Raw genomic sequence first — 20694 nt, forward strand, 5'->3', positions numbered from 1 at the left:
CTCCTACTACCTCTTCTTCCAGCTTTCCTACTTCATGAAATCTTCTTTGCTGTTGCTACCGCACTTCCCTAGCCCCCAATACAGATGCAACAGAGCATCTAAGAATCAAACAATGCAGACAACCAGTGCTTCTAACGAGTTGTTCCCAGAACAATGAAGTCAGTTTTCCTGAAGACAAAGTCACTAAGAAAAAGTCCAAATGTCCACCAGCACCTAATAAGGCAAAGCAGCAACTTAACCTTAATAGCAGGAATGATTTCAGGAGCATTCTTGGAGGGTCCTTACTCACTGTTAGCACAATGATATGCTGGATAATTTATAACGTAGCTGTTCAGGTGCTGTGATATATCATGATCATGGGGAAAACCCATCAAGCCAATACTGGACAATATTGGATTTCACGAAAGACCTGAGTTAAATATTTTAAAAAGTGGATGTAGACATGTCTACATGGCTGAGAATGTACAACTAACCACTGGCAGGAATGGCTACAGGGGAGGGTGGGGGGGGTGATGTGGTTGAAGGAACAATGGAATCCGTCCCTGTGCTTCCACACAAGGTACTTGTAAAACCATCCAAAGACTGATTACCATCTTTGATAAGGACAAAGGGACATGAAGGCCCTCTCATCTCCAAGACCTTGGGTATAATGGCCTCTTTAACTTGTGCTCGGCCCTCTCTCCACTCACATTGTCTGTACCTTTACAACTTGATTACTTGTAAAGACTCGCATTCCAACCATTATCTTGAAAATTGAGTTTGTGTCTGTATATGCCCTGTTTGTGAACACAAGTCCTCACTCGCCTGATGAAGGAGCAACGCTTCAAAAACTTGTGCTGCCAAATAAACCTGTTGGACTTTAACCTGGTGTTGTGAGACCTCTTGCCATAATGGCCTAGACAATCTATAAAGGCCTGGACAGGATAGCCCATTCCAGCCCTCTTGGAATACACACATCTAGGGGTTAAAAGTCTGCTTGCTACCATTCTATGTTGTTGTGTGTGTGCGTGCATACATGTGTGCACCATGCTGAAGAAAATACAATACCTCCTGCACGCATAAACAGGTTTTGCAGGAACATCTAAAACTCTCTCTTTCTGTGAAAGTTGATTGATTTGCAGAAGGATCACAGCTGGGAAAGTACTAAAATCTCTACCAGACTACCCAGCTATAGGACACCTGAACTGTTCACTTGCAGAAACCAACTGAACTAAAAACAACTGCAATGGCTGCATCATCACCTACTCCTCGCAACTCAAGGACTCTTCTGTTGAATTTTTTTTTTAGTATTTACTTACTATTAGACTCAAATCTTTTCTCTAAACCATATGACTGTAGATGCATGTGTTTTACCATTTCTCCATTTATTAACTATTTGTTAATGGTTAACAAACTTTTTCTTACTTCAAGACAGCCCAGTTGAATTGGCTTGAATATTTAAACGTAACTATTGGTCTGGAAAAGGTATTTAAGGGGAAGTGAATCTTGTTAGATTAACCCTTTATTGGTACGAGAAGAGGGTGAGTTGACTAAAGACACGGACCCGGTCACCCCTCCTATCAAGCCATGCCCGCCTCCGGGATCATCCTGTCCTGCTGAAAGTCTTGCAGCAAGTCCCACCACAGCAGGTTTGGAAAATCCCGGCCCAAATGTTTCTCTTCTGTCAGGTATATATTGTTTTAAAACTGACTGCTTTATTAAAATGGATAGCTTCCAGAGCTTTAAATCTAACTACTTATTGCACCGCATTTATTTTACATGCTTTTTAAATTTTATTTGATTTGATTTGTTATTGTCACATGTATTAGTATACAGTGAAAAGTATTGTTTCTTGTGTGCTATGCAGACAAAGCATACTGCATATAGGGAAGGAAAGGAGAGAGTGCAGAATGTAGTGTTACAGTCATAGCTAGGGTGTAAAGAAAGATCATATTAATAGAGAGGTTAAAAGAATTAGAATTTTAGAGGTATAGAATGAGAGTAAAAGATAGAACTAGAGGGTATGCTGGGTACAGCTTGCAAGAAGTCACCTCGCTCCAGTGCCATCTTGAGTTTGTTTTCGCATATTAAGTCAATTAAGTCATAAAATACTTGTTTTTTGCTGACTGATTCTTAAGAGATACCACATTAAATTATTAAACTAGGAAATGTAGCAAAATGGTGTCAGGAAACAGCCGTGATTACTTCAACCCAACTCATATTAAGGCCAGGGGAAGGGAAGAGAGCAAAACAGTCAACAGTCCTGAGTGGTCTGCCATCTAACGAGGACATTCTTGATGTAGAGTGGGGTTGATTAAGTGAAGTAAAGTGTCTTGACCTCAGTAATGCTGCTTGTAGGTCTCTGTGAACAGCCCAAAAGAAATTTTGATAAATGTGATGTTCTATCAAATTGAATTGCAGTTCACCATTAAGTATATCATTATACTATCTTTGAAAAATGTAGACAGTTTTAACTGACATATAATAGCTATGTGCGCCAGCACAATGAAGTTTTAAAAAGCATCTAACAAAAAGTTTTTGTAATCTATGCCTCGATTGATAAAGGCAAGTATCCCATATGCCTTCTCCCCATTCCACGAACATGTCCTTCCGCTTTCAGACAGCTATAGAAAAACATGCCAAAATCCCTTTGTTCCACTGAACTTGCTAGTGTCATGCCGTTCATTAAGTACTTTCTTGTCAAATTACTCCTTACAAAGTATATATATCATAAATGTGCACCACATTTGGCAAGCATATTTTGCAATAATTTACATGTAAATGAAAAGGGTCTGTGCTTTAAAAGTTTGCAGTTTTTTAAATTCAGTTTAGTTGGTCTGTCACTTATATCTCTCAGGTGTATTTAAAGAGATACCTGATAAATGTTTTAAAAATGAACAAATATATTTTAATCAATGTCAAAATGCCCAGTGGTCACTGGTGATAACTTTTCTCTTTTTGATCTTCATTGCTAGTGGTGATGGTTATAAGTGGGAAAGTTGAAGAATGTTTTCCTTATTTATATTTTAGTGCATGCGCAATAATATAAAAATATTCCACTAAGTACGGAGTTGTTTTTCCATCAAAACTTGAAGAAATTTCATGAGTGTTCACCTCATCAGACACACACCTTTATTTTTAAAAGTTGCAACTTCAGAACTTCCTACACATTATACATACAGAATAAAGTTATTAACACCTTATCAGATTTTAACTCATTTTGTGGTTTTCTTTTACTAGATATGTTGTAGTTTTTGATGAAGTATGAGATGCTCAGACAGTATACATCTCCCATCAGTAAGAGAAAATCTGCCACTTCAATATAATGGATTTGGCGAGCTTTTTCATCTCTTCACTTCTGGATTCTTGAAATCTAGACATACTTGTGATAATGAATTTCTGTAAATACTATGTACAGCAAAAGTTTAATCTGTTATCTTCACAACCAGCATTTCATTGAAAGTTTAGTTCTCTGCTCTGTTCGGGTTTTGAAACTGCACCTGCTTAATCCCAGAAATGTTTGGTGGTTAAAAAATGGTGTCAGAGCACTTACTTTCCGGTTAATGCTGGCATTCCACTGTCTTCTTGGGTGGAGTCCTAAGATGGATGGCTGGAGACTCAACATATTTTAGGTGGGTGGTCACTTGCGATATGCAAATCAAGATTCCAGCCACGACTTTGAGATTCAAGTGGACAAAGCATCAATGGTACACCCACTACCTAATGAAGTTGAGCAGCCTTAGCCAGCCATTCCAGAAATGGCTGTGAATGCCATTTTCAAGGAGACAGCTAGCAAGAGTGAATTGGGGTGAGGGGTCTGATTGACAGCTGGAGGCAGACTGGTGGAGGTTGACTGACAGATTATGGGGAGCTTAGGGCAATATGGTAAGTATGAATGAGTGCATGCTGAGATGAAGCCTGACATTTGGGAATGATTCACAATGGACCATATACAATTGTCTCAACCGTGCCTCAGTTGATTGGACCCTTGCCTCTGAGTTTGAAGGTTCTGAGTTCAAGGAATTGAGCACAGAAATCAAGACTGATACACCATTACAGTACAGAGTGAGTGCTAAACTGTCTTTTGGATGAGCTGGTAAATCGAAGCCCTCTCCCATGGATTTAAAAGACCCCAAGGTTCTATTTCAATGGAGAGCAAGGGAGATATTGCCAGTGTCCTGGCCAATGTTTATCTCTGTCAACATTATAAAAATGATGTAGCGATGCTGGCGTTGGACTGGGGTAAACACAGTAAGAAGTCTCACAACACCAGGTTAGAGTTCAACCAGTTTATTTGATAGTAATCTCACAAGCTTTTGGAAACGGTGTTCCTTCGTCAGGTGTGTGGAAAGTTCTGATCAGAGAAGGGCATATAAAGTCACACACAGTTTACAAAATAACTGTGTGTGACTTTATATGCCCTTCTCTGATCAGAACCTTCCACACACCTGATGAAGGGACACCGTTTCCGAAAGCTTGTGAGATTACTATCAAATAAACTGGTTGGACTCCAACCTGGTGTTGTGAGACTTCTTACAACATTATAAAAAAAAGTATCTGGTATTATCACAGTGTTGTTTGTAGGAACTTACTGTGTGCAAATTAGCTGCCATATTTCCTACATTATTTTAATAATTACACTTCAGAAGTGCCTTAAGAAGTCTGGTGATTGTGAAAGATGCTCTATAAATACAATTTTTTTTCAGTTGCTTTTCAAAACCCTTTTGCCTTTTCCATTCTAAGTCTCTCACTTTTTTCTCTGCTTTCGTATTTCCTTTCTTCCCTTGTACGTCTCCTCTCCTTCCTTATTCTACTTGCCTGGTTTGTTGTCTCTCTTTCTCGCCTTTGTTTTCTTCATTCATCTTCCCTATCTCCATTGTTTTTTCCTTTTTGTCACCTATCTTCAATTTAAGTAAGATGTACACTTGCTCTCTCCTTCATGTTTCTTTCCCTTCTATTTCTTTCTTCTTTTTCAGTTTTCTATGTTTTTCATTTCTCTCCTGTTGCTACTCCTCTAACCTTTCAGGTTGATGGAAAGGATTTAGCCAGCATCCATGACTGGTATTGGAAAACAAGGGAAGATCCGGTCAAGATGACAGGTCAGCACTTGGGAAGTGGGAGAGGAATGCAGCCAGGGTCATAGGTTGATATTGACCAAAATGGGGGTACCCAGAAGCACTTGAAAAGTATGGGCTCCAGGAGGGGTCAGTCCAGCATGGTTGCCCAGCACACAAAGAAACTCAATTACAGCATCTTAATTTGAAAAGGTTGCAGAATAACTCAGCAATATATATCAAATAAGTAAATATGTAAGATAGCCGAATAAGATTCTGGGAAAAGAGTCCCAAAAAACCCCATTTCAGTAAGCGCTGTTATTGCAGTGCCAAAATGGCACCTGCCTTGGAAATACAAGGGGCTTGGAGGATTCAGCTAAGTATTTCTATACAAATATAATTTAAACATAAGGACAGGGGTGGTAGCCAGGCACTAGAAAAACAGTGCAATGAGACAGAAGATGTTACTTCCTAGAAGTAAAGGAAGAAAGAAAGTGCTACAAAAATGACTTCCGTGTATTATTGATAAATGGATTCATATTAACCTTTTAAGCTATTAACTTTCATTTATTCTTTTCAACAATTTCTCAGGTTTGCAGAATTGCAGTCCTTTTTGTCTTCCCTTCCCAAGAAAGAAGCAGGACAGACATATCCCCCAACCCAATAATTGCTATAAAAAACAAGGTGTTTCTTATTTGAAGGGTGTGTGCCATGGTAACCTTTCTTTTCATCCCACTAAATAGAAGCAAAAACTAAAAGAGCTAAGTTCTAAGATTCACCCAACTTTGCTGAATTAAATAATGGAAGGGTATGATTATTATCGTTAAATATATCTGTTGATTTGATTTGTTTTAGAAAAAATGTACAGATGGTTGCAACATTGTTAAAGATTATGGAAGACATAAAAACAGTTATTCTGTGTTTCTGTGCACTGTCTCCAGTGGCAGTACAATACTCTCTAAACTGGTAAATTATGAACCATTTCTCTTTGGAATTTGACATCAGCTTTCAGTGCTACCAGGCTACTAGTTCGGCCAGTTCAGGCATTTCAAGCAGCCTGTAATTATCTACAAAGGTTATTAATGTACCTGACAAACCTCAGTTCACTTCAAAAGAATGGGGAAACAAGGGCACTATTTCCAGGATTTGATACAGTGCCAGAGGTTTTACTTACTCGAATTTTTTCTCACTGGTTCCACAGGTTCTGAAAGCAGTGTTACTTTTTCCAACAATTGAACGCATGGCCGAGTCACCACAAGGCAAGCTTATGACACCAGTACTTTGCAAACTTCGCTTCCTGATGTATGTTCCAATCTACTTCCTTTCTTTTCTGCCAGAAAGCGTCAAGGCCTCGTTGGTGAGGTGGGCGCTGCAGGGTCTACAGTCCCTCGATGAAGCTACTGTCTCTGCCTCTCTTAATCTCTTCAATGTGGATTGTGCAGGTGAGCTTACCCCCCTCTGACCTATCTTTATCTTTAATGTAGAATGTCCCTAGTTTTAGTAATGTATGTATTTTTAAGAAGACAGCAACATATTTTTCTATCCATGATGCATACGGCAATTAGCCATGGCTTACAACATAGTATGGAGATTTTAAAAGCAGCTTATTATAGGTATCCAGTTTTGCCATGTTTGCGAAATGACATGATTTTTCTGTGTTTCTTAACTGTTTTTATTAAGCACGGATCAGTACACATTTTTGGACAATCATCAAGAAGCTACAGCAGTCATTAATAAACAACTGCTGTAAAGTTCTTTCCTGTCTTGACAAGCCAAAGGTATCCTTTGAATGGACTGGCCAACTTTTAGATTTTTTTAAAACACTAAATTGCCATGGCTTTGAGTGCAAAACAACACAGCACAAGACTATAAACACTTAATATTACCAAGTGATGACTGAGTGCATTGTAATGCTGAAAATGTTCATGTAAGCTTCTGGTCTTTTTTAGACTGAGCCATAAAATGTGTAATGAAGCAAATGATGTGGCTTTATATGTATAATAGTTAGCAATCTGGTTTGGACTGGAAATAAACTGTAGAACGGATCGTGGTGGATGGCCCTGTTTTCACCCATAATTAATGTCCAAAGCAGTCTCCTGCAAATACACAGCGTGGAGCAAAATAATGCTTTGACTACCTTAGACACCTCGTATTAATTTGTGCTGGAAATTTTCATCTTGTTATCTGATGCACATGCTCTGTATCAGTCCCAAGATCTGATCCTGGACCCAATTATTTCTCTTGAGAAAGGGGTCATCTGTAATGAATCACCATATAATTAAAGCAAAACTGATGTGTGCTTATACTCCAGGGCATAAAGCCTGACAATGTGATGCAATTGGATTAACATAAGAAGAGATACAGCAATAAACCCAGGCTGCTTATTCCACAAAGGAATGTACAAAACTGGAAGAGACCTTATGCTCCATTTAACCTGTCCCAAATACCATGTGTATCAATTGGACAGTGTTGTATGGTCAAGTTGAGTAACTTCAAACCAACTTGGAATAGTGGTTACCAAGTTATACAGGGAAATGTTTCACCAAAAAAGGAGCTAAATGCAGAAAAGAAAATGATGCAGTTAATGGTTGCCTGTAACCCATTTCAGAAGATATGCAGATGGTGACACCTATTTATGAAGGCTTTAGCTAGCTTCTCTGATGGCTTTGTGGGTATTGCACATGGGGGTAAGCTTTCTACCCTGACTTGCCTGGAACACACTTCCAGCAGGACATGACTTCGCCCACTCCAAAGGTTCACAACTGAATTTGCCGTATTTCTGGCCCAGGGGACAATTGAACATAGCATGTGGCCTTCCCAGTCTCCACTCTGAATACTATGAGGGTAGATCTGTGAAATTTTTAAACTCCTACAATTTTGCGTCACACCCTCATGGTTTATATCTAAATACTGGGCACTAGGGGGCGCAGCCTGCTCTTTGTCTAGTATTCAAAGGGTATAAATGACAGAAAACAAAGGGATAGGGTACAGGCAACAGTATTTTGGATAAGTTGATGGAGGATGGAGATGGCTAGGATAACATTGGAATAGTTTCGTTTAGACATAACAAAGGCATGAATCAGCACAGATGGGCTGGAGATTTGTTGAGATTGCGAACAAATATCTAAAACTCCAGTTCTACTTTCCCACTGTGATGTTTTTCTTTTTTCAACTCCTGGGACCTGTCTCAGTGAAATTGCCAGTTTGCTGCATATAAACCAATTTTGTCTCAGCTGCTTTTGAGCCCAGATTTAGAGCTGGAAGCAGCAAACCACCAGCTTTAAAAATAATTAAGTGTATTTGAAGTAGTATAAATCATAAACTAAATCTAGAATGTATGAATATAACATATTGAGTAGGAATTCCCCCCACCCCACGCCTCGCGGCAGTGAAGGTGACCCGCCATTGGCTGGTGGTGGGATCGGCTGTCAGTGGGGTTTTTCTTTGTTTATACCCTCTGCATCAGGGAATCCACAGCAGGGCTCACAGCCAGAAAATTCCACCAAAGATATGTCAAACAGGTCAACGTGATGCATCCGGTGTATAGGTGAAGAAAGTTAGCGTGCTTCCCGCTTTTCTGTGCTTTGCTTCTCATTTTCAGCCATTGACTAGCAGAAATTTGAAAAAGAGACCCAAATGTGTCAATCTCTCCCTGTCAGTACATCCATCAGCAGCTCCTCAGATGTGCCTCTTCATAGTGATGTACAGAAACTAGGTCTCTTGCTGCCCCAGGCTAATGCTTCAGAGGAAACTGGGAGGTAGGTGGCTGGCCTCCAGACAGGCAGTGTGCTGGCCCACCGGTATGTGGACATGCCCTGGTAAACATGAACCATACACCCAGCTAATGGACAAAAAGCTCTACTGCCTTGTTAATGCCACAGGAGAATTGAATGTTACAAGACTAAACCCTGACAAAAAATCTGGAGTGCAGCCCAAAGCTAGAATGATGTCTAACTATGTCATCTTTTAGGCAATGCCTGTAACTAGCACTTTGTAATTCTTCGGATTCAACTACAAGGTCAATAGAAGGACCTGAGGTTTGAACACCATAGGCTTTGCCCAGGCTTGCACCCTGGAAAGGACAGTCCTGTTTCACTGTAGACCATTAGCGCCACTCTATTGGCACAGAGTGCAGGTGTATGAGTTGTCTCTGACAGCAGGAAGGATCATCATATCCCACTGGTCAGCTAACCCCACCTCAGAATGGGTGAGCAATGCTGCCTTCCACCATCAGAGAAAGTTCATAGCACCTGTTTTGTCGCTATCTGCTTCAATGGGCGCTTGGAGCTGAGGGTCTCCAACCAATAAATGGATCAAATCCATTCCACTAGGCAAACAAATGAAAAGAAAGAAGATGCAACCCTTTGATTGGCAAGCAGGAACGTTAAGGCCATGCACATGGGATTGAAAGATGACTTGTGTCTGGTCAAAAGCACAAACAGGCCATCCAGAAATTTGTTAGGCTGAACATGTGCATAGCTTCACCGAGAGCAGATCACTGAATGAAAAGCATTACACATAAATCTGGCAGAGGAAGAGTTCAGAGGTGGTCAATGATTTCAATGATGGATTCCACCCCGCCACCTCCCCCCAAAGCATGTTCTTTCTATGTACCTTTTAACTCAAACAGGGCCCGTAATCTCATGAGTTCCAATGCTGCAATTCTGTGCTCCACGAGAGAGGTGAAAGACCAGCTCTTTGAAGAGCTTGACACTGCTATTAGAAGAATCCTTAAATCAGAACATCTTCGGTATTTCAGTGCAAGAGTAGGTGCATTACACAAGGCATGGCCCTTCTGTCTTGGACATTATAACCTGGGAAAAATAAGTGAGAACAACAGGGCCTACTTGGACTTTGTTGTTACCACAAGTTTTGTGTAATAAGTTCTTTCTTCAGGTCAAACATTGCAATAAGGTCCACAAAAAACATCCAACATCATGGCATTAGCAGTAGCTGAATCTGATTGTTACCAGACATGACTCTCCAATCAGCTGCCACAGTGTTGACTGTGATACAGACACTCCGTGTTGCATTCCATTGATCAACGACCGCCCACCACCACCTCAGGTCAGTCAGCATCTTATAGGTGGGAGCTGCCCAACCTGAGGTGGGGCTGGCTGACCAGTGGGACATGATGGTGTCCTTCCTGCCAGATGCAGCCCTCAAGGATTTTTTGTTCAAAACAAGAATCCTGTCTTTATACCACTCTCACCCATTCTCCTTACCCATGTAAAAACAGTTTGTTTAGGTGGATGCTCTTTGGCGTTCCCACAAAGAGTGCAGAAGTGAAATGGAATTTTGGAACACCATCTGCAGTATTGCGCTCTCAACATATCAAAAGGAAGAGCAGAAGAAAGCTGATTGGGCCAAGCTTAACGCCATTTTGATGGAACCTGTCATTGAAGCCAAGCAGAATGCTCTCATTAATCACAAGACAGATCGGAGTGAGAAAGCTCTGGAACGCACTGAGATCCACTCAAAGTAAATCCAATAGACTTCTAGGCAGTATGCCAATAACAACTGGTTACAATCAAGAAGTGCCCTCTGAATTTCCTTAAATCTCAGAATGGAATTCCAGCTGTATCCACACAAAATGGAGTCAGTCGTTAAACTGAATGCTGGAAAATCCAATCAAATTAAACAATAATGATGTGTATTTAATCAAAACAACTCCTATCTGTAATAAAATATACCGTTGCAGTTGGACAACAGGAATGCTAGGGGCATGTATAAAGGGATCAACGAAATGACATTTCCATCAACAAATAAAATGGTTTCATTAGTTTTCAGGAGTTTAAAAGGATGAGGGGGGATCTTATAGAGACGTATAAGATAATGAACGGGATGGATAGGGTAGAGGTAGAAAGATTCTTCCAGCTCGGAAAGGACAACAGGACTAGAGGGCACAGCCTCAAGATAAGCGGGGGGAGCAGTTTAGAACGGATTTGAGGAGGAACTTCTTCACTCAAAGGGTGGTGAATCTCTGGAATTCTCTGCCTGTTGAAGTGGTGGAGGCTACCTTGTTAAATATATTTAAGACACGGGTAGATAGGTTTTTGGTAGGCAAGGGAATTAAGGGCTATGGGGAGAAAGCGGGAAAATGGAACTGGGCTACTTCAGATCAGCCATAATCTTATTGAATGGCGGGGCAGGCTCAAAGGGCTAGATGGCCTACTCCTGCTCCTGCTCCTACTTCTTATGTTCTTATGTTTATTAAAACAGAGGCAGGGGAGGTCATTACTGACTGCAATAAACAATTGCATAGATGGATGGAATACTACCTTGAGTTGTACTCCAGGAGAACACTGTCACCAAGGAAGCTCTAAAACCTGCCTGTCATGGCAGAACATTGATACTGAAGCCACATTGGAGGAGCTCAGCAAAACTATTTGCTTGTCAAGACACCAAATGTTGGTGCTATGTTGCCTGAACTCCTCAAGTACTGGAAACCAACGCTCCTGCAACCACTGCAAGAACTTTGTCTCTGGTGGAGAGAAGGGGTAGTGCCCCAGTAGATGAATGATGCCAAGATTGTGACCCTTTGCAAGAACAAGTGCAATTGCAGTATTGGCAACAACTATCGAGACATCTCCCTACTGAGCATCATGGAAAAAGTATTTGTGTATGTTGCCCTTGTCAGACTGCAGATCCTGACTGAATGCATCTATCCCTAATCCCATTGTGGTTTTGAATCTGGGAGATCTCCCAACTGACATGATCTGCTCAATCCAGCAATTGCAAAAGAAATGCTATGAATAAAAAAGACCAGTAAACATTGCCTTTATCGATCTCACCAAGGCGTTTGACCATGTGAGCAGAGTCGCTTCCTGAAATCCTACAAATCCCAATTTCAGAATGAAGTTGACTGCTTAATCAGCCTGTCAGTGACATAATCAGAGGGCGTTTAAAGAACAGCTTCGGTATTGAAGTTGTCTTATTGTTGAGGTTTTTAGGCTTTTCCACTTCAAGCAGTGTGCTGAGTAGAATGCCCCATTAGGCTAATCTGTTAACTTGCTGGCCAAGCATGCATGAAAAGGTAAAGTATCACCAATTCAACTGTTTAGCCATTTCTGCTCAACCTGCTCAGTTAAGCAACTGATAATTGCTTATCAGTTAAAAGCAGATACCAAGTATCTGCTCTATTGTTTTCAGTGATACTGGTCATGCATTTAGAAGGTGCTGCCTAAGGAACCTTAGTGAGTTCCTGCAGTACTTCTTGTAGGTGGTATACACAACTTCCACTATTTGTCGGACTGAACATTTGTGGAAGGGGTAGCAACCAAGTGGGTTGCTTTTTCCTGGATGGTGTCAAGCTTCAGGAGTGTTGTTCGAGCTGCTCTCATCCAGTTAAATGGAGAATATTCCATCACATTCCTGACTTGTGCCTTGTAGATGGCGAATAGGCTTTGGGGAGTTAAGAGGTGAGTTACTTGGTGTGGGATTCCTAACCTTTGACTAGTAGGTTTATTTTATTCCATTATGCTGCCTCATTATTCTTGTCATAAAACACTCCCAAACCTCTACATGACTGATGCCTGAAAGATGCAGCAGGCAACACAAAATTGCAGATGGTTGTTAATTAGTCATCTTAAAATAGCAGGCAGGCTGACGATTCTTGCACCCATTTGGAAATTTGGGAGACTGGCCCTATTTTACTTTCCTGTGGGGGTGTGTGGTGGTGGGATGTGGGAGAGGGGCAACCCACTGATTTTCAGCCATTGAAATTCAGACTCATGTTGCTTTCATGTTGTTTATTAGCTGTGTTGCTGTGGTGCAATCAGCTAACACTGTGATTAAAGCCAACATTTGAGTGGTTCAGCTGTCACTATGTGTGATTTTTATGTGTTACATCAGAAGATTTTTAGCAAATTATAAGTTTCTGTTCTTGCAATAAAACACCACTACCAATTTCATCTTTTTGAAATCTTTTTTTAACTGCTTGCTGCTCACCATAAGATATTAAGAAAGATTCAGAGAGCAGGAGCCTTTAACCTTGCAGTCATAACTGGCATACCCCTCTGCCTTATGTCCAGCTGGCCTGCAGACCCAATTGGGTGCAGGGCCCCCCTTTGCACCTCTAATCATCCTTCCCACCAGACATCCACTACTGTTTGGTCGGGTGAGCTGACATGGCAGGAGTGGGAGCAAGCAGATCACTTAGTTTCTATTCCACCTCCATCTTCCACCAAAAAATATAAAATCCAGCCGTAGTGAACTCTTAAATATGAAACTAATCACCAACCTGCTGAACTCACCAGTTTCTACATGGTAACATCATAGACTGCTATCCTGTATCTTAGTGCAAACAACAGTTTCCTAAGAGTGGCAAACCTGTTCAAAAAGCACAAGATTTTATCAGATTTGTTTGCAGCATTTACAATATTTAACACAGAACGGTGATATAAACTGGATGCATGGTTAGATCTGATGGTTTATAAAAGAAAAAATGAAGGACAAGCTTGGAACCTAAATCTTCTGTGTTCCTTGCCTGACATCACCCTGATTTATTTTTGGTAAAATAAACTTGTACTAATACAGCACCTTCCATGCCCTTGCTATTTATGATTCACAGCAAATGAATTGCTTTTGAAATATAATTATAATCAATGTTGCTTTTTAGATTAACCAGGCAGCAAATCTGCAAACAGCTCAGAAGTCACAATCTGATAAATTAACTAGTTGTTTCTGAAGGTGCTGATTAAGGCATGCATGTAGGCTAGATCACCAAGAGAACACTTCAAATAATATCTGAGTGCTTCAGTTTAGTAACTTATTCAGGAAACTGCTTCTCTGACAATGCAGCATTCCCTCAGTATTGCACTGTCCTGTCAGCTGAGATTGTGCATTCGACTCCTTGGAGGATTGCGCATGAACCCATGACCTCCAGACGCTGAAGCAAAAGGGCTGGTACTGGCTAAGAATTTCCTTCTGAGCTAATGAATGTTTTCATCGATCTTCACAGTACAAAATATACTGTAATTAGGGTAAGTTTATTTCTTTTCTGATCCCTGCTTTCTGGATTTTTTGCCTGTCTTAGCTGAAACCGACTAAATCTAACAGCTCTGAGAGTTTTGGAACATTAACTTAAGATTCTAGGCAACAGAGAATGAAGGAGAAATCCCAGCCCCCCAGAACACCACTTGAAGCTGTCAGCGCATCATCCGCTAAAGCTGCAGAGTTTTGATAGCACTTTCCTCGTTAAAAGCTTTTTAGAGGCCAGATGACCTGGTGTCCTGACACAGACTTTAATATGCTTCCTCAGTGCAGGTGCAGTGATCACAAAACAGCAGAAGGAATGCTTGTCTGGGTTGTGGACCTTGCAATCGATCTCATTCCTTTGCGCTGGCTCTTTGATTCTTATCTCTCATCTGTGGCTAGTTAGTTGCGTGGAATGCTATATAAGATAGTGTGAATTATCTTGCCACACACCAATTTAGCTGCTTAGGGTCTGGTAGGAGTTTAAAAGTTTCACAGGGAGCTGATTTTAAAGAGGATCTCTGGACTGCTCGACCTAAAATCTTGTAAGCATCCATAGTCTTATTCCAGCTTTCCAAATACACATTTTTACACAACTGTAGCATGAAGACCTTTCTGAACTGTACAAAACAGAGTTCAGGAAATGTACTCATTCTTCATTCTTAAATGAGCAATTTTTAAGCAGACAAAATATAGGTTTCTCCCCTATCCCCTCAGCTTTGGTACTAAAATCAAATCATTAAATGGCTACATTTGAACTACGTGCCGTACATATCATGTAACTGTTTTGAAGCATAGAACTTCAGATTTTAAAGTGGCCTCATCTTCCTGAAAAAGTGATTTGCAAGACATTGAGGAAGGAGATTCCAGAGCAAATCTTACTTTCATTATGACATCTAGAACACAAGTAAAAATTTTTTGCCTATAACGCAGCATGCTATTGACCTGTTTTCTAGGTGTGGCACACATGGGGCATGAATTTCCTCAGGATCTTTCCCACTCACTGATATAACATCGAGTGAAATTACAGTTATGACTCAGTAGAGGTCCAGAGAAAATTCACTTTAGCCATGAACTGAAAAAACAGGTTCATTCAGTCACTTATGGGGATGAAATCTAACCTGCCAAGGTGGGTGGGTTTTTGTTTAAGTGCCGATTAAAACAGCTGAAGTCGCAAGTGTATTGGGTAGCAGGCAGGAACCCATTGTATTCCATCTTTCACCAAAGTATATTCTTCAATGTGTGAGAATAGGCAGTATATGATTTAAATATATTACATGCTCATTAGCTGCAGTTTTAACCCAGGACGCCGACTTTAACTCTGTAGGTTTCCTGCAATCCATCAGGTAAACCAAGACGAGAAAGCAGCAAAAATGAATGGGGTGAACAATCCCAGACAAGAAATGCTTTCAATATTCAACAGTTTCTTCCTTACCTAAGTAATAAAAATGTTCAGTTCACATGACTTGGTCTGAGAGTGTGCTTTTAGCCCTCTGGAGGGCATTTCCAAAACTTTGGAGGTAATTTCTGCTACTTTGGAACTTATTGCCTTTGATCCTTATTTCCCAGCAGTCAACCTTCACAGCAACATGGGAGCCGCTTTTGCAGCTCTATTTGGATCTTCAATGAGAAATGAAAAGACAACACCCCCAGGAAAAGCAGCAGCCATCTCTTCAACCCACCTGCTGCTTCCTAAGACAGGATGAGCACAGAGCTCCTGCTTGCTTGTGGCGATAACCCCAACACAGGGTTTAAAGGCAGCCAACCAGCCTGGTGAACATGACTAAGTGCCAGTGCCTCAGGAGACACAGCACTGCCAGTCAGGTGGCTACTGACATTTGCAGTCTCCTGGAAGAAGACCTCCTTCCATGTGGAACAAGTGGACTTTCATTGCCTGTGATGGTTAAGGTCTCCACAGCCTTTAATCTATTTACCTCAACTCCAATCTGATAGTGATAGTCGGCGAATCCCACAATCTGCTGCCCACAAACACATCCTACAGACAAATGCCATCTTTGCCTCGGCAAGCACTTATCTGCAGTTTTCCGCTAAGGCCATTTAGATTAAGCACTTGAATTTGCTGATCTGTCACAGTTAGCAGTGGGTTGGATATTAAGAAATGTAAGTCAGAGACCTGCCATCCCCATCATGTACACGCAAAATGTTGGTTCAGCAAAACAGCATTGTCACACTAATCTCCCAAATTACAGAAGGTGTGAAGGTGCAGTAATCAGCAGCCTGCCTCTCCATTTTGAAATTATTAATTAACAAACCTTGTTAACGACTGAACTGTCTGCAAATTTTCCTTGCTCATTCTTTTTACTGGGCCTCACACAGAACAGTTTGGAATTGTTTTACAACAGCTATGACCAGACCACACAAGGGTGGAAGAAGAGACCTTCCACTGGGACCGTGGCTGAATGTAGCAGCTGGGTGAAGGTGGTAGCATCTGTACATGTTGTTATATGATTTGTTAACTTGTTGGAGCCTGCCACAAGAAATTAAGAAATATTGAGAGAGCAACCTTTAAATTTGTAGCCGTCACCAACTTCCTGTTTGTGGTAATACGACTTCTTTAAGGGTCTCATGATTGGGCTGGACTCTATGAAGAGGCCTTGTGGGAAGCCAAGCCAATCGGGAGCAAGGGTGCACATTCTGAGATGTGGAGGAACCTCCATTGGAGCCAGGGAGGAGAAGAGAATTGATGTGTACTGCAGTTCTATCAGATCTTATCTTTTGTGTATGTATTTTTTTTTGTTAATACATCAATTAGTAATTGAAACCAAAGACTCACCTTCAACTTTACTACACCATTAATGACATTATTCCTCTGCCTATACTCCAGTTGGACTCATACCATTAATTGACTATCCAGTGTTTGATCCAACGAGCTCAGATGATGGGGGCGGGAGCGACTGACCACTCACTTTCCATTCCTCCTCCTTTACCCCACAGATAAACATAGAATTCAGCCCCAGGAGTCATAGATTATACACATTTGGCAATCAAGCCACCACCTTATCACCCAGGAATCCTCATAAGAGATTTCAACTCTAATGCTCTGCTGATATGCAGCCACCAAAATATCATTTTGTGCGTTTGTGCACAATACGTAGGAAGCTGCCATAATGCTTTCATCCTGCATCAGTCGAGTCTCCCACAGATATTTGTACCTTCAAGCAGAGTGAATGGATGGCTCCTTGGAGACGAGTGCTGTCTCCTGAAGCAATGGTTGTTAACACCTGTAATAGCCCTGCGAATGATATGTAGAAAAGGTACAACTGAAGCCCTGTTAACACAAGAATTGTCACTGAGCCATTGGGACGCTGAAGATTCAAGTTAGGTGCCTGGATGTAGGTGAGCACTTTACAGCATGCATCATAAGAATTTCTAGTAGCAGTAGGAGTTGGCTGCACTTGCCACAATAGCGCACAGCAGAAAGTATTGAAGCTCCAATGGAAGGAAAGTAATGATCACTTTCAAACATTAGAAAGAAGAGAAACAATAGAGGGAGGCTGGTTTGGTGAGGCATCTGTAACCAGACACCTGGCTGCAAAGGATGCCCAGGGCTGCCTAATTCAGATACACTACAGTGAAGACACCTGGTACACAATTCAGAATGACCGTGTCCTTCCCCACTCGAGTCCTCAGTGCAAAATAGTGCAACAATAAACAATCTATCCTTTTCCATGTACCCATTGCTCATCTTTTACTCATCTCATGCCATTCTTCACAAGGCAAAGGCCATTGATAGGCTGCAAGTAATAATGGGGGCGTGACACAGTGGAACTGCAACATAAAGTTTATGGTTCATAAACATGAAATAGAAATGTGACAATGTAACATAATGTTAAGTATCTAAGTAAATACCCTTGCATTTAATACAAATCCTTTATTTCCCTTTCTCTATGACTCCTACATGCAGCCTCTGAGGCTTCATCAGAGCTAGAGGCAGGCTGCTCATTTCCCTGCTCTGACAGCTCAGATGCTCTTAGCCAAAGTTCTCAGGGTTTTGAAATCAGAGGATTCTGCTCCACAGGATATGTGTAGGGACAAATTGGGCCAGTGGGATAGGAGGCAGCATTTAGGGCCCTGAATGAAAGGGTCAAGGAAAGCACTCAGGCAGTTTGAGTAGAGTTCTACTTCCATGTACCCTTTCTCCATCATCCTTTTCATTTTCACCAGCCCTAATCATGAGTTGGAAAATGCTTTGCTGTTTTTCAATAAGATGCTGAATGGCCAAGGCCAGTTTCCCTCAAATGTGTTAAGGTCCCAGTCTGACTGTGCAGACTAGTGATGAGGGCCAGCATGCACTTGGTTTCCCGCTGAATCTAATACTCCATGAGGTGACCACAGTTTCCATGAACATAAATGTCCTCTTACAATAGTCTGTTGCTGCGTATGATAATTTGCACATTCAGAAATGGCATAGTTTACATGCAGCTAAAAGTAACATCAGGGCTTTATGGTCAGGTGGAAATTTACTCGAAACCTTGCAGTTAACTACCAAATATCTGATTAACATAAATTTTAATGTTGTTGTTTCTTGCCCTTATTTTCCTGATACTATTAAAATATCACTGTTCCTGTCAGTTTTTCCGCACCTTCTTCGTAAGTTGCTAGATGATTTTCTAGAGATCTTTCTGTTCTGTTCTGTGATACCTCAAAAATATGGAAGTTCTAATCTCAGTCTTCCACTTGTCAGCTCTTAAAATCAGAGTTTGATTTGATTTGTTATTGTCACATGTATTAACATACAATGAAAAATATTGTTTCGTGTGTGCTTTACAAAGCATACCATTCATAGAGAAGGAAACAAGAGAGTGCAGACTGTAATGTTACAGTCATAGCTAGGATGTAGAGAAAGATCAACTTAATATCAGTTAAGTCCATTCAAAACTCTGATGGCAGCAGGGAAGAAGCTGTTCTTGTCAGTTGGTATGTGACATCAGATTTTGTATCTTTTTCCCCGATGGAAGAAGATGAGGGAGATATGTCCATGGCCTTCATCGCGAGGGGGATTGAATATAAAAGTAGGGAGGTCTTGCTGCGGCTGTATAGGGCATTGGTGAGGCCGCAGCTGGAGTACTGTGTGCAGTTTTGGGTGCCGTACTTACGCAAGGATATTTTGGCCGTGGAGGGAGTGCAGAGGAGGTTTACTAGGCTGATGCCAGAGTTGAGGGGGTTGAGCTATGAGGAGAGGCTGAATAAATTAGGCTTGTACTCGTTAGAGTTTAGAAGAATGAGGGGAGATCTCATTGAGATGTATAAGATGATGAATGGGATGGATAGGATAGAGGTGGAGAGACTCTTCCCGCTCAGAAAGGATAGTAGGACTAGGGGGCACAGCCTCAAGATAAAGGGGGGGTGGTTTAGAACAGAGTTGAGGAGGAACTTTTTCACTCAAAGGGTGGTGAATCTCTGGAATTCTCTGCCCGTCGAAGTGGCGGAGGCTACCTCGCTAAATATTTTTAAGACGCGGGTTGATGGGTTTTTGATAAGAGAGGGGATTAAGGGTTATGGGGAGAGGGCGGGAATGTGGAACTGAGCCACGACAGATCAGCCATGATCTTATTGAATGGCGGGGCAGGCTCGAAGGGCTAGTTGGCCTACTCCTGCTCCTATTTCTTATGTTCTTATGGTGAGTGGGATCCTTGATTTTGCTGGCTGCTTTTCCAAGGCAGTGAGAAATGTCAATGGATGGGAAGGCAGTTTGCGTGATGGACTGGGCTTCGTTCACGACCCTTTGTAGTTTCTTGTGGTCTTGGACAGAGCAGGGGCATATCAAGCTGTGATACAACCAGAAAGAATGCTTTCTATGGTGCATCTGTAAAAGTTGGTGAGAATCATAGTGGACATGCCAAATTTCTTTAGCCTGTTGAGAAAGTAGAGACATTGGTGGGCTTTCTTAACTATAGTATCGGCGTGGAGGGACCAGGACAGGTTGTTGGTGATCTGGACACCTAGAAACTTGAAGCTCTCGATCATTTCCACTTCATCCCCGTTGATGCAGACAAGGGCATGTCCTCCACTACGCTTTCTAAAGTCCATGATCATTTTGTTGACATTAAGGGAGAGATTATTGTTGTCGTGCCAATTCACCAGATCCTCTATCTCTTTCCTGTACTCCATTTCATTGTTTGACATCCATCCCACTATGGTGGTATCATCAGCAAACTTGAAAATTGAGTTAGAGGGGAATTTGGTTACACACTCATAGGTGCATAAAGAGTATAGCAAGGGGCTGAGGGCACAGCCTTATGGGACATCGGTTTTGAGGATTATTGTGGAGGAGGTGGTGTCACCGAATCTTCTTCTTCCACCTTATATTCTCTTTTATTCCTTACAGCTTTGATGGTGTTCTGCATTATTCACTGCTTCATCTGCATTTCTAAAAAAAAGAAAAAATATCTTGAATTACATCCATTTAATGTAATATATGTCCTAACATAGATTACATTATAAATTGTCTTCCAACAGTACTTTTCAGCTGCCCCTGAGTTGTCTGAGATTTTCCAGTTTCAACAAAGGAAAAGCCAATTTCCATTCGTGATCTTTCACAATTCAACTGAAATCTTGTTCTTTGTTTTGCTTTCAAATGAGAGAAAGCCAGAAAATGCTTCAGTAGTGTGGCTATCTCAACTTGCTGGCACCAATGGGAAAATAATGGAAGCTATTAAAACGC

At 41.3% G+C, this 20694-nt stretch overlaps 1 protein-coding gene across 2 annotated transcripts in view; it reads left to right on the forward strand.

Moving 5' to 3' along the window:
- ldah (lipid droplet associated hydrolase) overlaps positions 1 to 20694 on the forward strand; it is a 237915-nt gene that overhangs the window by 197823 nt on the left and 19398 nt on the right. For both annotated transcript variants that reach the window (XM_080192230.1, XM_080192231.1), the window contains exon 5: positions 6235 to 6475. In XM_080192230.1, coding sequence (XP_080048356.1) covers positions 6235 to 6475 — 241 coding nt within the window. The remainder of the gene's footprint in view (positions 1 to 6234; positions 6476 to 20694) is intronic.

Source organism: Carcharhinus amblyrhynchos, chromosome 7, assembly GCF_965287045.1.
Source record: "Carcharhinus amblyrhynchos chromosome 7, sCarAmb.v2.hapA, whole genome shotgun sequence".
NCBI classification, from domain to species: Eukaryota; Metazoa; Chordata; class Chondrichthyes; order Carcharhiniformes; family Carcharhinidae; genus Carcharhinus; species Carcharhinus amblyrhynchos.